Source organism: Protomyctophum parallelum, assembly GCF_964188405.1.
Source record: "Protomyctophum parallelum genome assembly, chromosome: 8".
NCBI lineage: Eukaryota > Metazoa > Chordata > Actinopteri > Myctophiformes > Myctophidae > Protomyctophum > Protomyctophum parallelum.
This window is the reverse complement of record NC_139703.1, coordinates 3,003,214-3,029,392: the sequence shown is the minus strand read 5'-3', so window position 1 is coordinate 3,029,392 and position 26,179 is coordinate 3,003,214. Positions and strand designations below refer to the sequence as shown.

Below are 26,179 nucleotides of genomic sequence, written 5' to 3'. Positions count from 1 at the left end.
TTATTAAGCATTTTTCATTTTCGTTACAATTCCCCCATCGCCCCACCCTCCCCAATTTCATCAGTTAGTTTGACATTTTACAATATATAGGCATCTTGGCTGGTAGACTTATAAATAAAGATTGAAAAGTAGGCATACATACATAGTTACATACATACATACATACATGTACATTTAAAATATGGCATTATAGTTGTGCTTTGACTTTTTCTACAGCTCCATTAGTTCTCGCAATTGATATTTCCAACCCTAATACATTCAGAAATAGTATTTTCCATTTTTTTACAGAAAGACTATATGAGGAGGTTTCCATCTAGACACAAGGAGATTTTTTGTAGCAGTAGTTCCAGCAAAGAATACTTTTTTTTAAATGACTGGTATTGAGAGTGTGGAATCATCATTTAACAAAAGAAAATCTGAGGGAGACATGGTACCTCGATTGCAAATATTTCAGATAAGGTCCTAGCTACCCGAAAATGCTGAAAAGTTAATATTTTGTATGTAGTTAGTTTCTGCCCGACAGCAACAATATGTTTTATTATCAACAAAGAGGTCAAACAAAGTAAAAGACACACCTCTTGTCCTGAGCTGGGCGTAGCAGTGGTCACACACTTTGACCACCCTGTCTTTGAGGTACTTCAGTGGGAATCTGTTCCTGGAACAGGAGCGACACACCACCTTCACAGGGGAGGAAGAGAGAAGCAATGAGGCCTCCAAGTTCAAAGGCTGTTGCCCTTTGTATGCTTTACATTAAATAAAAATTAAACACAATAAGAATAGGAAGATAGATTTAGAAACCGTTCTAACTCAACCAACAACTATAACGACAACAGTGGCGAGCGACATGCAGTGGTTATTATATTGTGCTCTGAGTGACCCGGGGGGTCAAAGATTTGGTTGGCTTTAGGTGTCGGACCTTGCCACAGGCATTGCAGTGGTGGCGCCTGAGAGTGAGGCTGAAGTCGGAGGTGCAGTTCATGCACATCATGACGTGGGACACTTGCACCAGAACTGGAGCCGCCTCACCCAGAGCCATCCACAGCTTCTCCCGGGCCTGGAAGGTCAAAACAGTGTTGTTGAGGCTTTTAGAACAAGGCCAGGTCTTTTCACAGTAAACAGAAACTGCCAAAGGGCATGTCAAAGCTTGCAGCAGTGCTCCATATCATATTTTAGTGGTGGTGCAGCCTCTCGATTCGTACCTCGCTGCAGGGTCCGCCAAACGTGCAGAGTCCTGCGGCGTTGTCCGCTATGGCTCGACTCAACGTGTGGAACCAGTCCTCTCTCTCTCCAACCGAGCTAGACAGAGAGAGAGAGAGAGAGAGAGAGAGAGAGAGACAGAAATACAGTCAGTTGGATGAAAATATGTTACGGCCTTCCCCCTCTGCTAGTTTGGGGCTCCTTCCTTCTCCTCCAGTGAACCGTCCACAACATAGACGCGTTGTGGGCTTAAGGAACGACTAAGGAAACACTGTCGTACAACCACGTATGAACCAGGCTTAACCCATTTAGGCCTGAGATCAGATTATAAAAATGTCTTCTACATCCTGACAGTTTGCTGAAAAAGCCATGTGTCTATGTCAGTCGTTCTTCGATTTTTCAAAAATAGCAGACCTACAAGCTCGTAGCGGGCCACTCGGTGGCGCGCTATGAGCTTGTAGATCTGCTATTTTTCAATAGCTAAAGCATAACATGATGGGTTTTATGAATGCCTCACCTGGCAGAGAGTGTGATGGTGATGTCGGACACCTCGATCCTTAAACAATTCAGCACGTTGTCCAGGACGGGCTTGCTCACCTGGACAATAGAACCAAACATGTCACGATGACAGTAATCACCACACACGCACTCGCGCACACACGCACACGCGCGCGCACACACACACACACACACACACACACACACACACACACACACACACACACACACACACACACACACACACACACACAGAGGAGTCAGCAGCGGTTGATTGGAGAGAAAAGGAGTCCATGTTTACCTTCATCCCAGACAGAGCCAGGGTGTTCTTCAGCCTGTATTTACCATCCTGCTGGGGGTACGTGTAGAGCATGATGTCGTTCATCTGATGGGGACGACGGAGAGAGCAGTTTTTACATATCCCATCATTTTTTGACTAAAATGTTTTGTCCGTATAATAATAATAATAATAATAATCTTTATTGTCCCGAAGGATATTCATCTTCACAGGTCTGTTCAACACCAACAACAAAAGCAGCACATAGTACAGAAACAACATAACACCAAGACAATACAAAAAGAAAAAACATGAGTTCCCCACTATAAGATCTGAGACTGATTCTACAAGTGCTTTCTGAATACATAGTTCTCATACTTTCAAGATTTAAAAGAAAATCCAAAATAGCAGATCTACAAGCTCGCAGCTGTGAGCTTGTATTTAAAAAAACTTAAAGAAAAAAGGCTTTAAAAAAAAATATATATTTTTTTAATTAAACCAATCAGGTGTAATGTCTTTTTCCAGTATCAGGTCAGCTAAAAAATTGTAAATGAAACAAGGTCATCCAGCTTCAAGTTTTTGTGTGTGTTTGAAATGCGCCATGTGTAAATGTGCTAGAGCTAGATGTAGGCTACCTCAACTAAACAACGTAATATCACATAATGGCCACAAGGAGGCAATGTTAGCCATGACTACCTCCCAAGCCAGCCTCGCTCCTCATAGTGACTTCTTGGATGGTATTTCCTTTCACACTATTCACACACACACCGCAGTCTGTGCACCCCTTCAGTCCTCAGTTCCCATGTAAACACAACAAAGTAAAAAAGAAAAATCTAATTCTCAGCATTTATTTAGCTTGTTGTCAGTCACACCAAAACAAACTATTGTGATCCTGAGAACATAACTCTTGTATTTCCCATTGTATTTCCCGGGGTGTTTTATTTTGAGCGGGACAAAAGAGGTGACATCATTTCGGTCACACCTAGCGTGTGCTGCTCCAAACATCCGTTTAGGGGCTTGTAAAAAGACAGCATCCAGGAATTCTCCTCCACCCTCTGCAGCTCTCTCAGGCCTCTGGCTCCCAGCCCTCATCCTCCCTGCCTCTTCCCAGGACTAGCATGCTCTCTCAGCGCCGTTGCTGCTGTGAGAACCAGAACTGGGTGGATCCAGCCTTCTCCTCCTACAACAACAACCACAACAAACAACAACACAAACTGCCGCCGCCGGGCAGCTTTGTTGGGGCCAGAGGCCAGAGCAGCACGTGATCCCCGGCAGGCCGGCAGTGGTCGTGGTGGAAAGTTACTACTAAGTTAGTACAGTTCTCACCCTGATGAAGACCTTACCCATTAAGACCTGAGGCCGCTTCTAACAATGTCTTCTAAGTTTTCTGGAAAATGTTCTGTTGCCATATATCAGTGGTGCTCAAAATCTTTTTATGTCAAGGACCTCCAGAATTATACTGTATATGTATATGTCAGTCGCTCTTCGATTTTTCAAAAATAGCAGACCTACAAGCTCGTATCGCGCCACTCGGTGGCGCGATATGAGCTTGTAGATCTGCTATTTTTCAATAGCTAAAGCATAACATGATGCCGACACCAAAATGGGTGCCCGGTCAGAATGGGTTAAGTACATTCTCATGGCAAAATACGTTTACTAAAGTAGCCTACACTTTGCATACAGGACTATGAGTACTAGGAGTATTTCTATGAGGTATTGATACTTTTACTTAAGTAAAAAATGTAAGTACCGGCCTCTCAGTCCGTCCAGACTATGACCGGACTATGACCTCAGGGCATGTGGCCACCGCCAGCTGTTCCGCTACTCGGGTACCACAGGATTCCATCCTCAATATAAATGCCACTCATAAAAACAACAAGCGCAACAACCTGCAAATGACTTTCGCAGTGAAATAATGTGCCTTCATCCTGACCCCATGATGCTATAGTAATATTTAATTTTGATGTGGTGTCATAATTATATATGGCACACTGACTATCACAAAAATGAAAACATGGCACTTCATGTGAGAAAGGTTGCAGACCCCCTGACCTCTCTCTGTCATTCTTTCCCCCCCCCGACACATCTCCCTCTCTCTCTCTTCCATTTAATCTCTCTGTCTCTCACACATCACACTCCCATGTTCTTCTTTGAACTCAGACAGTGGCATGATGTGACGACCAGTGTTGCCGGATCTTGCGAGGGAAACAAGCAACCGGGTCTAAGAAAACATTATTGGCTCAGAGCTGAACCTATTTGATTTGGCGTTAAGATGCCCCGTTGCGACCGCATGCCCTCGCTGACATCGATCGACCCCAGGCACGGGGTTCGAACCCACAACCTTCTGCATGAAAGGCATATGCTCTAACCACTACACTAGGACAGCCTGATATGGTCAATGACAATGATATAACATGTGATTGCGAACGCAATGAGCACTAACTATGACAGCAAGGGCTGAATGTCTGTGTGTGTGTCCCGCTGTTACACCACCCGCCCGCCACCAGAGGGCGCAGCTGTATCACACAAAACACACACACACACGCACTCACACACACACACACACACACACACACACACACACAACTTAACTTAAAAAAAAACTTAACTTAAAAAAAACTTAACTTAAAATGAAAAAGAAAAAACTTAAAAAAACACAAAAAAACTTAACTTCAAAAAAAAACTTTAAAAACACTTAAACTTCAAAAAACTTAACTTAAAAATAAAATCTTAAAAAAACACAAAAAGTGAAGTTTAAAAAGAAAACCTTAAAAAAGTATGTAATTTATTCTAATTGTTATTGCCATTTACGAGCTGCGTTCGCTTCCCGCGTTTGCGCGTCTTACTTGTATAATAATATAGCAGCGGGTAGGCCACTCCAGGCCAGTCAACTGTCTTCCGTGTTTTGGTACGATGATGCACGACCGCGACACACCTCCCACCCCCCCAGCCATGCCGGTCCGTGAACATAGCTATCAGCTGGTCTGTGGTAATGGAAAGGTTGGGAAACCCCTGGTATACTACTAGGTCACATGAGCACTTTATACATATCAGGGGCGCCAATCTATGTTCACGGCCAAAGGGTGCTGAACCTGAACATAAACACAACACTTCACACCTTAGGTGTCCTTAGGTGTGAAGTGCGTATGTGTGGGGGGCTGGAGTCCCTACCCAAACTGGTTTAACGTGAAAGGACTAGTCTAGACAAAGGGTGCTTTGAATTTATCAAGGGTGCTGTGGCACCAGCGCAACCCCTAAATCGGCACCTCTGATACCTAATTGAAAATAGACGATCTACAAGCTCGCAACGGGTTGAATATAATAATTTTAGTTAGGGAGGGGTCCAGGAACAGTAGTGGCTCTATGCATATAACAAATGCATATTAACCCATTCTGAACGGGAACCCATTTTGGTGTCAGCATCATGTCATGCTTTAGCTATTGAAAAATAGCAGATCTACAAGCTCATATCGCGCCACCGAGTGGCGCGATATGAGCTTGTAGGTCTGCTATTTTTGAAAAATCGAAGAACGACTGACATTTTTTAGAATCTGATCTCAGGTCAGAATGGGTTCATCAGACCAGTGTGTGTGTGTCCAGTGGAAACCTCGTATGAATCTGATCTCAGGTCAGAATGGGTTAATGGTGTCCTTGTCATGTAAACAACATCAGGAATCATGCGCCAAATAAGCAACTACAATTTACGATCAAGTCCAAAAACCCACAGCCCACAACTATGGATAATTGACTGTACAACCTAACAGAAAAACAAGCCCAACGTGGCTCATAATAAGCAGACATGGCAACGGTGGACGTGGCGGTCATCGGGTGTCTCTGGAGGTGAGTGATGTGTTTCATCATCGCCGCCGCCGTTTGGTTTCCCTCGATCCTTCTAAACGCTCATAAATCCCACCTGACCCTCCGGAGCCATCCTGCTCATATAAGCCTTATAGCTGTCCGGCTTACACCAGCAACCCTTCCAGCTATCATTCCACTGACTACACACACACACACTAGTAACCGCTGGCTGAACCCATTAAGACCTCTAGGCCTGACGTCGAAATAAAAAAAAACGTTCGCTCTGAAAGAATATATATTCAAAGATGAGTGCCGCATTTTTACGATTTTCTCAATCGTACTTTAGCTATTTTTCAATAGCTAAAGTATAACATAATGCTTAGTTAAAAAACACCAGAATGGGTTAAGACCCTTTGATGCCGAGTCTACAAAATGTCAAACTAAATCCTCTCGGTTTTCTTCACAAAACGTTATGTTGCTATACTGTAGATCAGCGGTGAATGTTTCCATTTTGTTATTTGATCGTCTCTGTCGGGTATAGAACCCAATGTCCAAACCTTACTGTTCAGGATTCAAATGTAAAAATAGCAAAAGTACAGCAGATCTACAATGCTTTGGTGTGACGCTGCGGTATGATCAAGTGTACTGTAGGGCGTTCATTTAGGCTATGAGAAAAAAAACACAAAATAAGAGGTTTCTGCCCGACAGCGACGGCATTTCTCACATACCCCCGGTAGTACCTCTGCGTACCCCTAGGGGCACACGTAACCCCCCCCCCCCCCCCAAATTTGAGAAACGCTAGATAAACCATTCAAATGTCGTTTTACGATATGACACAGTGTTATTTCGCGGAACAACAATAGAACGCGCCTCTCTACTTGACGTGTTTGTACACCCCCCCCCCCTCCCCCCCATCTCCTCTCTCTGCATTCTACAGGGTTGTCTGGCCTTCGCCGCTTTGCTGTCAGAACCCCTCCCTCATACACAGGAAGCCGGCATCCAGTGACCTACACCAAACATCCTGTAAAGGAAGCACGGCCCGGGCCTGGAAAACAAGTCCTGAGAGCGAGAGAGAGAGAGAGAGAGAGAGAGAGAGAGAGAGAGAGAGAGAGAGAGAGAGGAGAGGAGATCGGAGAAGAACAGAGTCTGGCTGGCCGGCCCTCTCTCTGGATGGGTGTGGTTCTTGGACGGAGAGCTCTGTGGCCTTGGCCCCCGTGTCCCCTGCTCTGTCCCCCCACACCCCACCCTGCATCGCTCAGACAGACAAACAGACCTCCACCCAATACCCCCCCCCCCCCCCCACACACACACACACACACACACACACACACACCAAATAGGTTTCAAGGTAACCGGAATGCGTTTTCCATCCCTAGCATAGTTGTGGACGGTAAACAGGTGTTTTGGGTACGCTATAGCGTTGACTGAGAGACTCTTGAGGACTCACCTCTTCAGACTCTATACCTTTCTTTTCTATGCATATTACCTCGTGTTTACCCTGCTTACTGTGAATCACTCTGCATTAAGAGCGACTGCTAAATGTCTAACTTGTGAATAGTCATTGATTCATCTCGTCCGTATACTTTAACGTGACAAAAACAAACAAACAGACGGACAAACAAGCAACATAATATTACCAGAAACAGGTGCCTGGGCTGCCTGCTCTTTCTGGAGACCTTCATGAGAGTTCCCTCCTTGACAAACACCTGTAAGGAGAACACCACAGAGAGAGAGAGAGAGGGATGATCAGCGTTGTTCTGGCTGGGAGTTAATAGTAATTGATACTCGAATACTCAAAGTAATTGTTATGATCTTTAGAACTGACTGGTTATTTGCAAGCGATCAGATTTGTCCACCAGTCTGCATGATATCGTCGGTCGGGGTGGGAACCTCACAAGTCCAAAACGGTTACTTTTAAAATTTAAAATTTAAAAACAGCAACGGTACAGTAGCAGATCTGCAAGCTCTCGCGGATCTGCTACTTTTGATACTTTTGTGTGACGCTGTAGTCGTTGTGATCAGGTAGGGAGTTGAAAAAACACAAAACGTTAAAATGTGGAGATAATTTGTTATAATATGACAACATAACAAAGTAGGCATGAGTATAAATGCTCAACCTATGCCCTGTCGTAAAGGCGGTGCCACATGCCCGAAATCAGCAGATCTTACCAGTTTGCAGATTGGCTTTTTTCCCAAGCGAGTGACAAAGTCATACGACAAATTACAAATAGGGATATTGGCGTCAGTGTTTTGAGTGTTCAGACTGAGACACATCAGATGTGAATCGCATTATGCAATTTTCTGTTTCCATGTGATTTCTTTTGGGCTGGTCAGATTTGATATGACCAAATCCGATTCTCATCCCATTACTCTGCCACCAGAATGTGGAATGCCCCCTGACTAACACCATCCATTAAAAGATGTGAATCACTGGTTTCTTTCCAAACTGCCCTGAAAGCACACATCTATCAGCAGAACATAAAGGATCTATCTGAACCGCAGATATAGGAGGTGTCATTCGCTGCCGCCGTTTTTCCCTTTTCCTACATATAGTGTTTGTATTTGTCGACATATTATTATATTGTGTTAATTGTTTATTTAATGTGAAGAATTGAGTACACAGGACCACAATGGAAACAAGTCTCCAGAACGTTTTTTTGCTGTTATTTTAGCCTTATACTATCTCACTCTACCTACATGCTGTTCACATTTCTGACTAATAAAGTATTCAATCAATCAATCAATTCTAATCTGGCTGATAGGGCAACGATTGAATTTGGGGGGGGCTGCCAGTCTGAAAAGATAGATCCAGCACAAGGCTTACAGAGACTGGCCTCCTAGCACATTCTGACCTGAGATCAGATTCATACGAGGTTTCCGCCGGACAAACACTGGGTCTGATGAACCCATTCTGACCTGAGATCAGATTCTAAAAATGTCAGTCGCTCTTCGATTTTTCAAAAATAGCAGACCTACAAGCTCGTATCGCGCCACTCGGTGGCGCGATATGAGCTTGTAGATCTGCTATTTTTAAATAGCTAAAGCATAACATGATGCTGACACCAAAATGGGTGCCCGGTCAGAATGGGCTAGATAAAGACAACACAGTATCGTTGTATTTTGATAAGTGAAAAACACTGCAATGTTGTCCGGACGGCGCTCTCACCCGTCCGGGTTTGAGGAGGTCCCGCTTGCCGCGGACGCTGTACTCTATGTGAACCAGACGCAGCAGGTTCTCCTGGAAGAAAGAGAGGGTGGAGGGGGAGAGAGAGAGGGGGGGGGGGGGGGGGGGGTGAGTGGAGGCAGAAGAGAGGGTTGTTCTGTGATTTTTCCAGCGATGGGCGGAAGGGCAGAGAGAATGAAACTGTCCCCTGTTTGTTTGTGAATGAAAGACAGGGGGGGATGTGATACTGGAAAACCAGATAGAGAGACCCTCTGTTTCCACTGTTTCTTAGCTTGTTTGCGCCTGCTGCGTGTGTGTGTGTGTGTGTGTGTGTGCGTGTGCGTGCGTGCGTGTGCGTGTGTGTGTGTGTGTGCACGCTTAAGAGAAAAAGATAAAGGGACTGTGACAGAAACGAGTCAACTGATAGTAAGCCACGGGGGAGGCATGGTTTTTTGACAGCCAGAGGAGAAAAACAGTGTAGGGGGGGGGGGAGGTATGCCTGCGTGCGTGCGTGCATGTGTGTGTGTGTGTGCGCGTGCGTGCGTGCGTGTGAATAATTGTAAGTGAGAGGGGAGCAAGTATCTTCCAACCCTTATACACTGCGCCCTTTGTTTACGATACACCTGGGACCCCTTGATGACATCATCATTTCTCGCCCCCAGAATGGACTTTTGGCAGGCCAGTATCTAAGTGAGGAGAGGGCCTTTAGTTCCCTCACAGTGCCTCTGTCATCCATGAGATGAATTACACAGCTGTTATGAGCTTGAAAATCTGAGATTTTCAGCAGTGGTTCTCAAACTTTTAAGTGTCAAGGATCGTCAAATTGATATATATTTTGGCTGCAGACCCCCCCCCCAACTGACAATGTTTTGTGCCAGGGACCCCCAGAAGAGAAGACTTGTGTTAACAGAATTCAAAATGATTCAATATTTTTCCAAAGTGTTCAAAAATAGCAGATGCACAAGCTAGCAGTGCGGCACAAAGGAACACGCTGTGAGCTTGTATATATCTGCTATTTTTTAATAGCCAACATGTAAAATGGAATATGGATTAATGGGTTGTAGATTAGAACATCTTGCTTGGGAACGTTGAGAAGCAATACCAGTTGCCACCATGAAAAGCAAAGACCAATCTCCACGACGTAAAGCGGTGTGCAGTCAATCATATGACACCGCGGGAGATCAGTGCGGTATAGCCAGGTACATGTTCTGAATTCAAATGTGAGATGCGTATACACGTGTGGGCAGGGATGTGTGTGACGTGTGTGTGTGTGTGTTTGTGTGTGTGCGTGCGTGCGTGCGTGCGTGTGTGTGCGCTCAACTTACCCCCTGTTTGAGACTGTCATTGGCTTGATCCGCCACCTCGGACACGATCACGAGAGCAGCTGCAACACGACACAACACATGGGAGACAGGTGAGATCTATGTGCATTCACAGGAGGACATGCACACTCTCAACAACTGGCTACTGGTACAAAATGAGCCTGATTAATTAAGAGTGCACAAATTTAACCAAATGGACGCGTACGGGTCCATTTGTGGGGTCCAGTTGCAAGAGTAACAATGAATGATGAATTCATTACTGTGTATCATCTATGTTGTGTGTGTTTCTGTCTGCATGTGTGTGTGCGTGTGCGTGTGCGTGTGTGTAGTGTGTGTGTGTGTGTGTGTGTGTGGGTGGCTTTGATGGCTGACAAAAATGTCAATGTTTATGACAGGCTGCTTTATGACAGATCATTCAGGCGAGGGAAGAGAAGAGCCCGTCCATGAAGGGATTACCTTGTGTGTCCTCGTATTCTTTGGAATCAGGAGAGAGGTTGTTCAGGTAATCTGGGGGGGGAAAGACAGACAGACAGGTCAAAAGATGAAAAGATGGCAGTTCAAAAAGCCCAACCCCATCTCACAGAAATACAGCGAAATAGCACGGAATTGCAATTCCGTACATATATGCCCAGAAAACCCCCAAATCCGTAAACCACTACTGTTTTGACCGCGACGGAGGCGTGGCTTTCACTAGTACGGAAGTGCTATTTCCACCGTGGCTGGGTTATTTACTAGTACTGTCCATAATCGGGTTACAAGTCGGACGGGGCTGAGTCGGCTCTACCGAACTTCGCAACGCTCGACACGGCAACTCGCAGCCTTTTAGAGCCGCTCAGAGGTGTCTTATCCCCTGGCTCGAGTTCGGTAGAGACGGCGCCCCTCCGTCACTGTCTATGGGGAGGATTTTAGTATCGTACAGATTTTGGGGTTTTCTAGGCATGTATGTATGGAATCGCAATTCCGTGTTATTTCACCGTGTTTGGGTGAGACTGGGTAGAAAAGCCAGTGCTGCCTAGACGGTGGCAGTGGCTCAGGGTAGAGGGGCCACTTGGGAACCGGACGGCGGACGTTTCCCAGTTCGATGACGGGCGCCTCCAGAGTTACTGTATATATAGTGTCCAAGTTGCTCCTTTACACCTGACAGGGGGGAGTTTCCCTGGTTGGACGTAGCGCGTGGAAGGAGCACGTTATTCCAACCAGTTCCTTTCCCCTCCATCAGGCGTCCCGGCTGGCCAGGGGGAGGCAGTTTAGAGACCAGGATTATTGCATGTTTTTTGTGAGGGTACCTACCCTAGGGGACACGGGGAGAACATGCAAACTCCACACAGAAAGGCCCTTTCGCCAACCCCGCCTTCGGGTATGGGCACTGATGACGCGGAGGAGGAAACACGCCGCCAGCACCCACAGCGCCCCGAGCGGGAATCGAACCCAGGACCTTCTGAGTTACTGTATAGTATATAAATTGAATTTTTGCTTCTGGGTTTCAGATGGGGGTCCACAGCAAAATGCATGATGTATAATACACTGATGTTTTTTTTGTTTTGTTTTTAGGATTTAGAATCCTAATGTGTGAAACACGATTATGAAGAATGATAGATCAATTCCTGGCTTGATACAGCCAGATGGATGGTTAGATTGAGAGGAGCCCAACCTGGCTATATTATCACCCTGGAAAATGTAACTAACACACACTGCTTTATAACATGGTGCTATTGGAACCTCCCACGGGAATGCATTGAAATACCCAGATTGTACAATGAAAATGACCCACTGCTGCTATGCTACAACTCTTGCTGCTAATCATAAGAAAACATGTTATGAAATAATTAATACATGCGGATGTGATAGAGTTAGACAGCATGGTCTACGGGCGCTTGAGGCACCATGCAAAACACATGAAAACGCGATATTATGTTCCTAATATATCACGTTCCTGTGTTATTTAAATTTATGAAATGTATTTACGCACGCACGCACGCACGCACGCACGCAATCACACGGATTCTGTTGTAGTCTAACGCTTTATCTTCCCTCGCAGCCAGGTGTGAATGCATGCATGGGAATAAGTGTGAGTGTGTGTGTGTGTGTGTGTGTGAGAGAGAGTGTTACCTGTGAGAAGCATACGGTATTGGAGCACTCTCACTATCACCTGCAGTAGTTGGTGTTTCAGTGGCACCTCAGTTCCCTCCGGGCCCTGTGTCTACACGCACGCACACGCACACGCACACGCACACGCACACGCACACACACACACACACACACACACGCGCACGTGTGAAGCTTTGAAACAAAATAGCCACAATCAAGGAAAAACAATAAAGCACTCACACACACACACACACACAGCCTCTACGTATGCCTAATATAATAGAGTGACCTCTATGTCATCGTTGTGATTCAAGGTCGGAGGTGACAAATGCAATGTTAAGTCAACCTTGGCAGAGGCAGCTAACCCCCCCACATCCCCATTCTTCTTCTCCGGGCAGTCATTTTCCAGGTGAAAGGGGGCGACGGTGACACAATGAAAGAGAGATCTGGACAAATGATCAGTATCTAATTGTCTCTGACAGCTATTTATGACCTGAGCGAGCGGCATAGGGGGCCCACAGAGGACCAAGGAACGTATGCACGCACACACACACACACACACACACACACACCTGCACAGACACACACACACACACACACACACACACACACACACACACACACACACACACTCACACACACACACACACACACACATGCAAGCATGTGTGCACGCATGCAAACACACGCATGCACGCAAAGAAATGCCTCTAATGTCTAATCTAATGAAGTCTTATCCTTCATTACAGACACAGAGATTGCACCCCGCAGGAAACAGCATCTTCATCTCATTTAGAAACACACATACACACATACACACACACACACACACACACACACACACACACACACACACACACACACACACACACACACACACACACACACACACACACACGCTGGTGAAGATAACAGTGTTTGCTGTGAGGAGCAGAGGGTGGGGAGGTGCAGTTAAACACAGCGTTCTTTGTCTGCATTAAGGGAGGCTGGGCGAGAGGAGAGGAGAGGAGAGGAGAGGAGAGGAGAGGAGAGGAGAGGAGAGGAGAGGAGAGGAGAGGAGAGGAGAGGAGAGGAGAGGAGAGGAGAGGAGAGGAGAGGAGAGGAGAGGAGAGGAGAGGAGAGGAGAGGAGAGGAGAGGAGAGGAGTTTCCAAACAAAAAGCAGAGAGTTGTCAGTCAGTCAGTCAGTCAGTCAGTCAGTCAGTCATTCAGTCAGTCAGTCATTCAGTCAGTCAGTCAGTCAGTCAGTCAGTCATTCATTTCCTGGGCGTTATTCCACAGCATCATTTATCTTTCTGTCTTATTATAATGGCCAATTTATACTTCATGGATGAAAAACAACTGGATTTTAACACTGATATGTGTTGCTCACGTTTCACAGTTGAAAATCAGTTACGGTCGTTAACACTGGGCATAAATTCTCGCCTAATTCTCGTCTTCCGTTTCTCACTCTCAGTCTCTCTCTCTCTCAGACAAGTTCTCATCGTTAAGACGCCGCCTGAGCGTCATGTCACTTGTAAAACTGTCATCCAATTGACACGTGTTCGGAGGAAGTGGCGCCGTTCGGCAGACCCAGAAGATGCTAATTAGTGAGAGGGTTTGGTGTTTGGGTTTTGAGCCAGCCAGCCAAAAAGGGAGGAGAAAGGAGACAGGATGATGCCTTGTTGTACGATGAGGAGACAAACGCGCAAACACACACACACACACACACACACACACACACACACACCACGCTTCTCTGTCTCCGTCACAGGCAGCTGATTCGCCGCCTGCACGCGCAGCTGATCTAATTGGGGAGATGTAAAGGACGCTGCCTCTCTAATTAGCTTCTGTCCGCCTCATTGCCCAGATGCCTTTACTGGGAATTCACTCCATCTCTCTCTCTCTCTCTCTCTCTGTGTCTCTCTCGCTCTCTATCTATCTGTCTCTGTGTCTCTCTCTCTCTCCCTCTGTCTGTTCACCTGCTGCACAGCCCATGCTCCCCCCTCCCCCCCCCACCCCCTCCCTATCCGCTGGGCTTCTCTGCACACAGTATAAACATGATGGAGTCATATACCGGCAACAACCATAATATGCATGATATTAATATATAAAATTCTAGTTGCACCGAGTCGTTCCACAAGGTCCTGCATTTGTGCCTATAGGGTGGACACGCTAACAGGCATCAAATAATTAGCCACTTAAGCTCAATTTAAAAAAAAATATATATATATAATGACATCACCAAAATACTGTAGGTATGTCAGGGTTAAAGTGTAAAAAATATTGAAACCAAATACCATACATGCTGACACAGAAGAATGCAAATGCACACGCACATGCACACACTCGTGCATGGCACAGCGTATTGGCTTTGTAGCCGGTCCAGTAAACAAGCCATTGGCTGTGGAGAAGGGGGCTCTTTAATCCTGTAAGGGTCCAGCAGTGATCTGATCACGGTCCAAAGCTACTTCATCACTGTCATCACCACATCCACAATGAAATTACTAGCAGCCACACCACTGGACCCAAGCTTATAGCACCCAGAGAGAGAGAGAGAGAGGTGTGTGTGTGTGTGTGTGCACGTGGGAGAGGTGAAATATAGGGAAGAAAAATAAAGAGGTAGAGGATGTGAGCGAGGGATATCAAATGGAAGGTCACAGACTGAAAGGTCATTATAATTATCATATATTTTGTTTCCCACGAACAGACGAACACACGAGCTCCCGATATTGCGACGCATTCTAAGACTACATTTCGTCTTTTCTTTTTTTCACTTTACAATTTCTTTGTGTGAAATGTGTCACGTTGAAAGAACGAGGATCAACTGACACTTAAACGTAAACGGTTGAAAAACGTGACCCGAAAAAACCTTTGACGTTCAAACAAAAACCCAGCTATATAAAACCGAGCGGCTGGCGTTCCGTTCTTCTGGCAAGCATGAGCGGGGGATTGTTGGGTCGGTTGTTGGGGTGGTGAACGCTCGGAGGTAGATAAACGACCCGCGGGCCTCTTAGCCGAGGACAGGCTGCAGTGGACGACCTGCGTGGACCTCGGGCTCCACTCCCTCGCTCCTCCTTGTCCCTCATTACGGCGGGGTCACACACACCCTGGAGGTCCAGAGGCAGCGCCAGCGATACGCCACCGCATCCATCATGCACGTTCAACCTGTGAGGGGAACCGAGGGGGGGGGGGGGGGAGGAGGAGGGGTGCTGGTATTGTGTCGAGGGAGTTCTTGCTGGCGTATATTGGCGTTGTGTGAGACCCTTTAGATTCAATACACAGAGTCGGTGGACACTCAGGACATGTTGGAGGACATTTGTGGTGCATGTGAAGTAAAAAAAAAAGGGAAAAAAAGGAGGGTTTTCACGTGCACTGCATTTCTCTTAACACGAACCACACTCTGTCCTCTTTAAATGGAATGAAAACAAATAATAAAACTGCACACAAGAACACAAAACACAACAGAACACAAAAGTGTTTCTGTTTGCACTAATGTCTGCTTTGGAAGACACACAGTTCAGGAATGCATGCATTGTTGTTGCCCATTCATGACCGCTTCAAGGGAAAGAAAAGAAAGAACATGACCTTCATAGAGGCAAAACAGATCGATGGATCAAATCCATTGTTTACTATTGGCTAATCATAATCAGTTTTCGCGCAGATTTTTAAGTCAAGCTCATGCAATAGCTACAGTATTGCATCCCGAGTTACAAAACCGGTTGCAGGTGTTTGTTTCAAAGCACTAAACGGCAATAACAAAAACTAAACAGGGTTTGGTTTGAATACGATCATAGTTTAACCCGTTTAAAACCGTGAAAGTATCTGTGTCACTTTAGATTGAACCACTTATCCATATTTTATACTTTGGCTATTCAAACATAGCAGATATACAAGCTCAGAGTGTGTCACTCCATGCCGCAATATGCACTTGTAGATCTGCTATTTTCTTTTTAAATCGCGAATATTTGTTCAAGTCTTTGAATATATTTTTGGAAGCGATTACTTTTACTAAATGTTTTGCTTCTGGGGGACCCTGGAACTAAATATTTTGAGATAGGGGTCGGTGGCCAAATACATATATAATTTTGGGTGGTCCTTGACATGAAAAGATTTTGAGCACAGCTGACATAGCAACATAATTATGTTTTTCATAAAACTGTTAGGATTTAGAAGACATTTGTAGACCCGACCTCTGGTCTTAACCCATTCTGAATGGGAACCCATTTTGGTGTCAGCATCATGTTATGCTTTAGCTATTGAAAAATAGCAGATCTACAAGCTCATATCGCGCCACCGAGTGGCGCGATACGAGCTTGTAGGTCTGCTATTTTTTGAAAAATCAAAGAACGACTGACATTTTTAGAATCTGATCTCAGGTCAGAATGGGTTCATCAGGACCAGTGTGTGTCCGGCGGAAACCTCGTATGAATCTGATTTCAGGTTAGAATGGGTTAATGACACATGATATCAATGTACAATCGAACACGGCGTCTCTCTCTCTCTCTCCTCTATAGTCGTCCTGCAGGGTCTGACTGTGTCTGGCGAGGGGGCAGCTGCTAATGAATATTCATGAGGAGGGACAGTTGGGCTCTTGTCTGCTCACTTGTGTAATCAATAGAGAGATGCCGAGAACCATAGTGTGAGCCAGTCACTGTAGTGTATGTGCACGGATCAATGCACACAGGACTGTTAACCCATTCTGACCTGAGATCAGATTCATACGAGGTTTCCACTGGACACACACTGGTCTGATGAACCCATTCTGACCTGAGATCAGATTTAAAAAAAATGTCAGTCGTTCTTCGATTTTTCAAAAATAACAGACCTACAAGCTCGTAGCGCGCCACTCGGTGGCGCGCTATGAGCTTGTAGATCTGCTATTTTTAAATAGCTAAAGCATAACATAATGCTGACACCAAAATGGGTATACCCGTTCAGAATGAGTTAACTGCTGTATCGGGGACAGAGTTATACTGAATAAAACCCTACGTCAATGTCTAGACAAAACATCGTGTCTACGAGCAAGCATTAGAGAGTGATTCTTGAGACATGAAAGTAATTGGCTCTGCATATAGAATCATTGACAAAAAAAAAGACTGGATATAATATAATATTTATTTTCTCAAGGTGACCTGTGTCCTGCTATAGACGGATTCCAGCTACATGAACAGAGATCAATTTAATAGTCCAGCAAAAGGCTGCATGGAAATAAGAAATCTATTGCTGTATCTGTTTACAAATAATGTTCTTTGCTTACTGTAATAATATCCTCCGCATTAGTAGTTTTTGATCAGACAGGGTTCACAATAACTCTATTGTGACCTACAGACAGCAGTGATTTATAAGAGGCGCGCACACACACAGGGAATGTGTGTGTGAACCACTTGTGATGATCATATTTGGGAAAGACAATCCAGATTACGCGCCAATCCACCAACAATCCTATACGCGGGGGAGGAGTGAGGATAAAGAGTGTGTGTGTGTGTGTGTGTGTGTGTGTGTGTGTGTGTGTGTGTGTGTGTGTGTGTGTGTGTGTGTGTGTGTGTGTGTGTGTGTGTGTGTGTGTGTGTCTGTTGTTGGAGAGGAAATGAGGGTTTGGTGTTTGGCTGGTGTGAAAGATGAGTGTATGACGGTAGAAAGGTCATGTCCCTCCATGGAGAGTGCCGAGGATAGAGGCGGTTTAAGAAAAGGCCATTATCTCTCCATGGAGGGCTGGGTGATAAAACCTAAACTGAGAGCTCTGCCGAGAGAAGATTGAGTGGAACACCCCCTCTCTGCTCTGGAGAAACTGCAACACCACAGTTTTATCTGTGCAAACATCTGAGGAGAGAGCATACGAGATATTATTTTGGTGTCAGCATGTTGGCACTGGAAGTACCGTGTTCTTTAAAATGGGATGATGGGATGCGTTGAGGTTAAAAGGTTAAAGTCCTACTATTTGTCACACACATTGCTTTATGCGAGATTTGTTCTACGCATTTGACCCGTCTCTTGGAGCTGCGCTCGGGAATCATTTTGTAGTTGATCTAACCCCCCCCCTAATCCAACCCTTGATGCTGAGTGCCAAGCAGGGAGGCACTGGGTCCCATTTTCACAGGCTTTGGTATAATAACGGCTGGGGATCGAACCCAGACCTCCTTGTTTCAGGGCAGACGCTCGAACCATCACGAGGCCACTGAGCTGGATAAAGTTATTCAGTCGTTCATTCATTCATTGCGGTGTTGTACCTCAAACGTCTTGACGACGCCGGCGAAGGCGACGTTGCTCCTGACGCTCTCCTCCAGCAGAGACATGCTGCGGTCGTACTCAGAGAGGTAGGTGTCGAACACGGCAAAGTCGTCCCGACGCGACAGGATCACGTCCACCACCCTCTGGCTCTCCTCCCTGCAACCAACCGGGGTGGGAACCGGGTCATACATGGTGGGCTTTAACCCATTCTGACCTGAGATCAGATTCTAAAAATGTCTATTACATCCTGACAGTTAAATCTTTAACCCATTCTGACCTGAGATCAGATTCTAAAAGTGTCTTAGATTTTTCAAAAATAGCAGACCTACAAGCTCGTATCGCGCCACTCGGTGGCGCGATATGAGCTTGTAGATCTGCTATTTTTCAATAGCTAAAGCACAACATGATGCCGACACCAAAATGGGTGCCCGGTCAGAATGGGTTAAAGGAGAATTCCATGCTAGAATGCTTTCTTATCTTTCTTACCTTTCTTTGTAGTCGTTATGTCCCCACCAAAGAGGTCCAGGTGTTTTTTTGTGCAAAAGCTCCTTATTGGCTATTTTCCCTACCATAAGCCCTCAATGAATTGCATTGCATTGAATGGGAATTGAATGGGGCTATGGGGTGTTATGCTAGTTAGCTTATTTCCATCGAAAGAAGTAGTAAAGTGTGCCGCTTGGGATATTATTTACATTATGAAGAGAGGATATATACAAAGAAATTATAATTTGGAGCGATGGAAATAAGCGAATTAGCACAACACCCCATAGCTCCATTCAATTCCCATTCAATTCAATGCAATTCATTTAAGGCTTATGGTAGGGGAAAGAGCCAATAAGGAGCTTTTGCACAAAATAACACCTGGACCTCTTTGGTGGGGACGTAACAACTACAAAGAAAGGTAAGAAAGCCTTTTAGTATGGAATTCTCCTTTAACAGTGACAAGAGGGATTTCTTGGCGGTCATGAAATATGTCGTTCAATGTATTGTAAATGCCCGCCCTCCCGTAAATAAATGCCCTACTTTATCATACTACACTGTCACATCACGCGTTATTATTATTTCAGTGAAAGTTGTTAAATGCTTATAAATATTGAACCAATGAAGAGTACTAACAAGAGCGTGTGAATAAATAATGGAACTGAATTTTGTATTTTATTTAAATTTTCTGAAAAGTCACAGTTTTGGTGGGGGGAGGGATGGGGTGAGGGAGAAAATGGGGGGGAAATGGTATGTTCAAACTGTTTTAAATTGTTGAAACTTGCTACCTTGTTAAAAAGACTGCCTTTCAAAAACGGACTGTGGTGCTCTCAGATGGTCAGGTCAAGGTTTGTACTTAATCTCAGGTTTTGAATAAATCTATATATTTATTGACATACTTATTGCTTCTGGTCTGGAGTTGTACTTTGGGGAAAGCCAGTGGCATTATTTATCCTGAATCATTATGCAGCCCCAATTGGAATTTATCTGTGATTTTGTATAGTGGCAAAAGGATGCATTTGTATAGCTTCTAGGTATGTAGGTTGGCTTGTTTAAGAACAGGTCCCAGTGTGTGTGTGTGTGTGTGTGTGTGTGTGTGTGTGTGTGCGTTGCGTGCGTTGCGTGCGTGCATCTTACCATTGTCGGATGCGAGCCTCCAGCTCGATGAGCATGTTGCTGTGCAGAGTGTAGACCTGGGGGAGCACGCCAAGAATCTCCTCCAGCCTCTGCTCCTCCAACACAGACTCCCCCTCCTCCCCCACCGCCTCCCCCACGGCTGTCCTGAAGTCCTGCACAGGGCATGACGGAGGGAGAGAGACAGAGAGAGCGTGCACGGGTACAGAAAGAGAGAGAGAGAGAGAGAGAGAGAAAGGAATGGAGGAAAAAAGGATTATGTGAGAGTGTGAGGAAGGGGAAAGGGAGGGAGGCAGCGAATGTGGGGAAGGGGGGACGATCGGAGGGGCGACGGGAGAAACGGGGAATGAAAAGGGAGAGAGAAAAGGGAAGGAAGGAAGGTCAGATCCTCCTAAACATCCTTCCTGCCGCCCTTCATTCCAAATCCACCAGCGTCGTCCCCTCAGTGGCTGCATTGCTCTGGGCTCTGTCCAGGCATTCAGGAAAAGGGGACGTCCTGCCTGTACGCGTGATTTAGGGATAATTTATGCCTCATCGCACGACCGAGCTCTTTGTCGCGCGACAAAAGGGTGACGCGCGCTTTTTAATCGCTTCACGTCCCACACTTTGTTTCAGGTCTCGCTTCACGCCCGCGAGGTGTGACACTTTTCCGACAAAAAAAACCCCTTAGAGATGTTTCGCTTTTGAATGCTTCAGTTGATGTTGCACTACTGTATAGTTTTATATGCTTACTGTACTATTTACATTATTATTATTTTACTAACAAAAAAATATATAAATAGAATTTGTATTTATTCCTAGATCAAGGGTCCTCAAACTTTTTAAATTTCAAGGACCCCGATAACTCTGAGAGTGCACAAATGGAACTAAAACAAACAAACATTTGGTTTCACGTTTGCAAATAGTACAGTGTACAAATGTATACAAAAGGAGCAAACATTATAACACAAAAAGCAAGGACGTTCATCTTGCACTGCCAAGATCTCCACCAGCATCTACATTCCAAGATCTCCATATTCATTATCCTGTTGACACTGAAAATGCTACGATGATTAACAACACGATAGAGAAGCCGAGCACAAAACGCTATGCTCTACTGGCATGTCGAACAGGCCGTTTAATGGCTGAGTGCCAATGACACATAAGGGCTAAAATAAACAACCCAAGATTGAATGTCCTCAAGAGAGGTTATTTATCTGCTGAGAGAAGGGAGGGGTGGGGGGGGGGCAGATGAAACTGTGCCAATCGTTAGGAGGTGTCAAAAGGCCTTAACAAATATCAATTGTGTCTGCGGCTAGAGCTGCCTGGCTATCTAACATGACATATAATGCACTGTAAAGCCATAATGTATGGAGGGGTCTACAGCCCCATCCATTCCATTTGAGAGGACAGCGCGGACATAATAAAGTGAATACAGACGTCCCGGGCGGTTGGTGAGATAATGTGGTGACATGGCGGCGCTGGGGAGCTGGCCGTTCATCATGCACGATCGATCGCAGTCTCAGTTTAGCATTCGTCACTTCTGGCCTGGATCAGGACTGTAAGACTGTTGGCTTAAGGGATCCCGCGGTTTGTCTGCGTCTCCAGGGAGATGCGACGTGACGCACACGCGTAGAAAACAACACAACCCATCACACAGTTACACGCACACATATGTGATTGAGTGTGTGTGTGTGTGTGTGTGTGTTTGCAATATAACGCACACACGCTCGTACACTGTGAGCTAGTGTTTCGGTCATCCCAATTGGACCACTAGAGTCGAAATGGTACACAAATCCTACAAATGGTCTCCTAAGTGGACGCGCGGACGTCCTATGGTTACTGGTGCTTTTCTGGGACAGAGAAAGGTCAATAATAAAGTACATTTTCTCCTGATTTGCCTCTCTGAAAAAAGCTACCGGTATTTTAGTATGCAACTAAACCTGATCGTGACGGTCCAGTGTTTAGTTCAGTGACCATGGAGATAAAGAATGGTGTCAGAAGCTGTGTTCACGGTCACTCTTCCATTGGAATGAATGGACTCCAACCTGCTTCCTGTCTCACAAAAAGGCGTCCGCCCAGTTTGTACACACACACACACACACACACACACACACCCCGCCACGCAGTCAGTGGCTCTATCTGGTATTTGTGGACATCCTGTGGATGAGATGATCTCAATACCCAGTGCGTCTGCCATCCACACACAGCCTGATCGCTGCTTCTGTCGGGTAAAAGTAGGTCGAGAGACAACATTAAACAGATGGCGGAGCAGACTTGTCACGCTTGGTCGCCGTCTATTTAGAGGTCACTGTGTATAAACAACAGTAACCAACAAAATCATGATAGTTTTGGCTTCACAGTGTTGTTGTACAGGCAGCTCTTATTGTGAAAGCTCACCTGAAGAGGAGCATACACCGTTATGCTTCACTTCCCATGCCGTGGTCGTGGTTTTGGAAATTCTTCTCTATATGTTCAAGTTATTCCTTATATTAATATTATTATATTATATTATCACAAACAATGAAACAATAGACTGTGTTTTTCTCCTGACTCTCAGCGATGGCGGTTTTGGTCCTTTTGCAATATTATGTGCGTGCGTGTGCATATGTGCGTGCGTGCGTGTGTGTGTGTGCATGCGTGCAGATGGAGTCACGCGGTCATAGAGTGCTGACACCGTGTCTGTCAAAAGGACCCATTTTAGACTCGATCTCACGCTGTTACGATTGCAGTCTATTTGAAATAGTGGCCCGATATATCAAGAGATCACTTCCACCCCTGAAAAATAATAACAACTGGGTATCACGTACAGTATGCATTATGCAGCAGAGTGGAAAGAAGAAATAACGGATTGAATGTCATGAGCAATGGGGAAAAGACCCCTGGAGCCTGGTACGATAACAATATTGAGAAACACAGGTAACCAAGATTACCTATTTGCTTTCACCAGAACCCTGCATTTTCAGATTCAAAAGACGCATGGCTGAGAATTTATGAAACAAATCATTATATGGAAAGTAAAACAAATAAAAAAAAGACCCGAAGCCGCAGCGAGACAACTGCCCGGAGCAAATGAGGTGATATCGATAAGTCACGTGATATCGATCTGTCTTTACAGTATGTCTGCATTGATTGATTGATTGATTGATTGATTGATTGATTGAAGTATTCATTAACAGATTGGAGAATTACAGTACATTTCAAGCACAACTCAATACAAAACTGTTAACTGTGGACGACACCATAAAGCATTACACTTGTTTACAGTCGGGTCCACCATGTTCAATTCATCATAACATTTAGAGACGTACAAATATACACTTCTATATAGCCAAAAACAGGAAATCATCATAGAGGAGGTAAAAGGGGGGAAAAAACATATACAGTGAGGAGAAAAGGGGGTGTGTGGGGGATTCAGATTTTACGGGGGCCAGTTTCGAATTGCAGTCGTCCGTAGGTGCCCTTTGAGAGCGGTTTTGAAGGAGTCAAGGGATTCGCATGTGTGGTGGTGTGTGTGGACTGGTGGTAGGGTGTTCCACATGTTGGTGGCATGGGAGCGGAATTAATTTAGTCCCTGGTTTGTTGAACTCCCTCTGGTGTTGTGGGTGTGGACTTCACTGACATTAACCCATTCTGACCTGAGATCAGATTCATATACGAGGTTTCCACTGGACACACACTGGTCTGATTAACCCATTCTGACCTGAGATCAGATTAAAAAAATGTCAGTCGTTCTTCGATTTTTCAAAAATAGCAGACCTACAAGCTCGTATCGCGCCACTCGGTGGCGCGATATGAGCTTGTAGATCTGCTATTTTTCAATAGCTAAAGCATAACATGATGCCAACACCAAAATGGGTGCCCGTTCAGAATGGGTTAAGGAAGTATTTAGAGGTACATGGGTGGTGTATCGAATCTTGTATACAGATAATTCTATATTTATTATTTTAGCATAAAGGTTGCGATTGCAGATGTACGCTCATTAGAGCGAAGTGATGTTTAGATGATATGAATATTTGCATGGCTCAGCTATTTAATGGAATCAAATCGCATTGAAGCTGCTGCTTCACTATTCAAATGAGCCCATTATAAATCATGGTAAGGGGGGGGGGGGCAAGTAATTCAGGTTACAACCTTGTTCAAGGGTATATGGTTCAAGCTGACTGATGGGTTCCCCTTGATTCCACCTGTCAGATTTGTACTGGCCAAGTAATCACGCGGGCACGCACGCACGCACGCACACAAGCACGCGCGCACGCACGCACACACACACTCAATCCTTGACAAAACGTTATTAGCTTAACCCATGGAAACCGAGAAAGCATCTGTGTGTCATTTTAGATTTTTTGCGTTGGCTATTCAAAAAATAGCAGATATACAAGCTCACAGCGCGTGATTTCGTGCCACGCTGCGAGCTTGTACATCTGCTATTTTTGAGAAAGTGAGTGTGAGAAGAACTACTGATTTAGGAGGCATTCGTGGGAGTGGCCCCTCAGGTCTTAGTGGGTTAACAGCACTCACTGTAATAGTGAAATCTATCCGCAAACCGCACACCTTTCCACCGCGATCAAAATGAAATATAATAGATTGCTGGAGTGTAGCTGTCTGTATACAGCCTGACGCAAAGGTCATTTTAAAGTGGTCCGTCTGGTAAACATCCATCCCGGTGACTCTGTGAGGATGTGGTCCGCATGGGGGACGCGGGGACACGTTTGTGACAGGCCCCGTAAACGAGGTGTGACGGAAATAGATGACAGCACCCGGAGGTGACGCATGGCTGACCTCTGCAGCCTGACTACAGCTCACCTGCCGCTCCTCTGCCCGGCTTTAAGGCACACACTGTAACGAGTGTGTTAACGGAACTCAAGAGTGCACAATTCGGAACCGGGTTCCATAGGATCAACGTGGTTCAAGGTTGCACGCTCCCTGAGTTAAATTAACATTTTATTCTGTGAACTGTGGCACTGGCAACCTTCCTCCCTACTACACATCATCTCCGTATAGGAAACCCCTCCTGTTTGTTCTTGAACAGTTTGGGGGGGGGGGGCGGGCATGCACCGGCAACATGTCCAATGTTTCTTTTTTTTTTTTAAAGGCCCCCGACGGGATCCATTGTTGACCTTCGGGCGCCAGGTACACAGACGGGCGGTGGTGGTGGTCGCATGTGGCAGTGCGCCTAAAGGACAGCGTCGATGCGAGTACCCTGCCTGGCTGCCAGCCTGCCCTGCATGCCGCATTGCGACCTGCGTCACCCTACGGGGCGACTACCTCTGAGTCAACCTTGTCAAGACCAGGAAGTGGCCGGCACTGCAACAACACTGATAAACCTGGACAGAGCCTTACGGTGGTGGTGGTGGGACGGACAGACAGACGACGGAGACTCACAGGATGTGATGTCATCAATGGATTTGCCCGAGCCAAAACGAGTACAGTGGAAAAGGGGGCTTTTCCAGAATTGAGCTCATTCAGTCAACAAAATACTTGCGAGTCTGATTGAATCCTGAGAAGCATCCCCTACCTCTTGGAGATGCTTGAGGGCCTTGACATGTCTGCGGAATAGAAAAGAAAGAGAGGAGGAATTAACGTGGCAATTAACGTGAAGACGAATTCTTAGTTACAGTATTTAGAACTTTGGTCAAATTAGCCAACGCTGCGCTGTAAGATCTGCAGAGACGCACAAAACAAATGGGTGCACGCACATACAAACACAGACACATGACATAACAGACCCATATTCCTGCATCCGTGACAGAACCCTACAGTCCTGGGGTGAACATTCCATGAAAATAGCCTTCTACAAGCTCACAATGTGTCGCGTTGCAACAACTGAGCTTGTTGGTTAATGGCACTAATTAGTTAGTTAGTTAATGGCACTGTTGGCAGTGGCCAACTGGCCAAGTCTAAAGCTGATATTCAGTGACTTGCGAGAAGTTCAGTCGCAGTGCGTGATATCGTCTCTCTCGGGTGGAAACCTCATATGTCCAAAACAAGTAGCAAAATTAGCAGATCTAAAAGCTTGAAATGGGCCGCTTTGT

General features: G+C 45.5%; 1 protein-coding gene across 2 annotated transcripts in view; it reads right to left on the bottom strand.

Moving 5' to 3' along the window:
• Positions 1–26,179, bottom strand: part of fgd5a (FYVE, RhoGEF and PH domain containing 5a) — a 57,050-nt gene that overhangs the window by 7,738 nt on the left and 23,133 nt on the right. For both annotated transcript variants that reach the window (XM_083771529.1, XM_083771530.1), the window contains exons 5-17: positions 25,663–25,693; positions 20,169–20,320; positions 18,551–18,707; positions 12,365–12,455; positions 10,712–10,762; positions 10,259–10,317; positions 8,937–9,008; positions 7,408–7,476; positions 1,997–2,080; positions 1,715–1,794; positions 1,200–1,296; positions 917–1,054; positions 576–678 (exon numbers count right to left, since the gene is read on the bottom strand). In XM_083771529.1, coding sequence (XP_083627655.1) covers positions 576–678; positions 917–1,054; positions 1,200–1,296; positions 1,715–1,794; positions 1,997–2,080; positions 7,408–7,476; positions 8,937–9,008; positions 10,259–10,317; positions 10,712–10,762; positions 12,365–12,455; positions 18,551–18,707; positions 20,169–20,320; positions 25,663–25,693 — 1,184 coding nt within the window. The remainder of the gene's footprint in view (positions 1–575; positions 679–916; positions 1,055–1,199; positions 1,297–1,714; positions 1,795–1,996; positions 2,081–7,407; positions 7,477–8,936; positions 9,009–10,258; positions 10,318–10,711; positions 10,763–12,364; positions 12,456–18,550; positions 18,708–20,168; positions 20,321–25,662; positions 25,694–26,179) is intronic.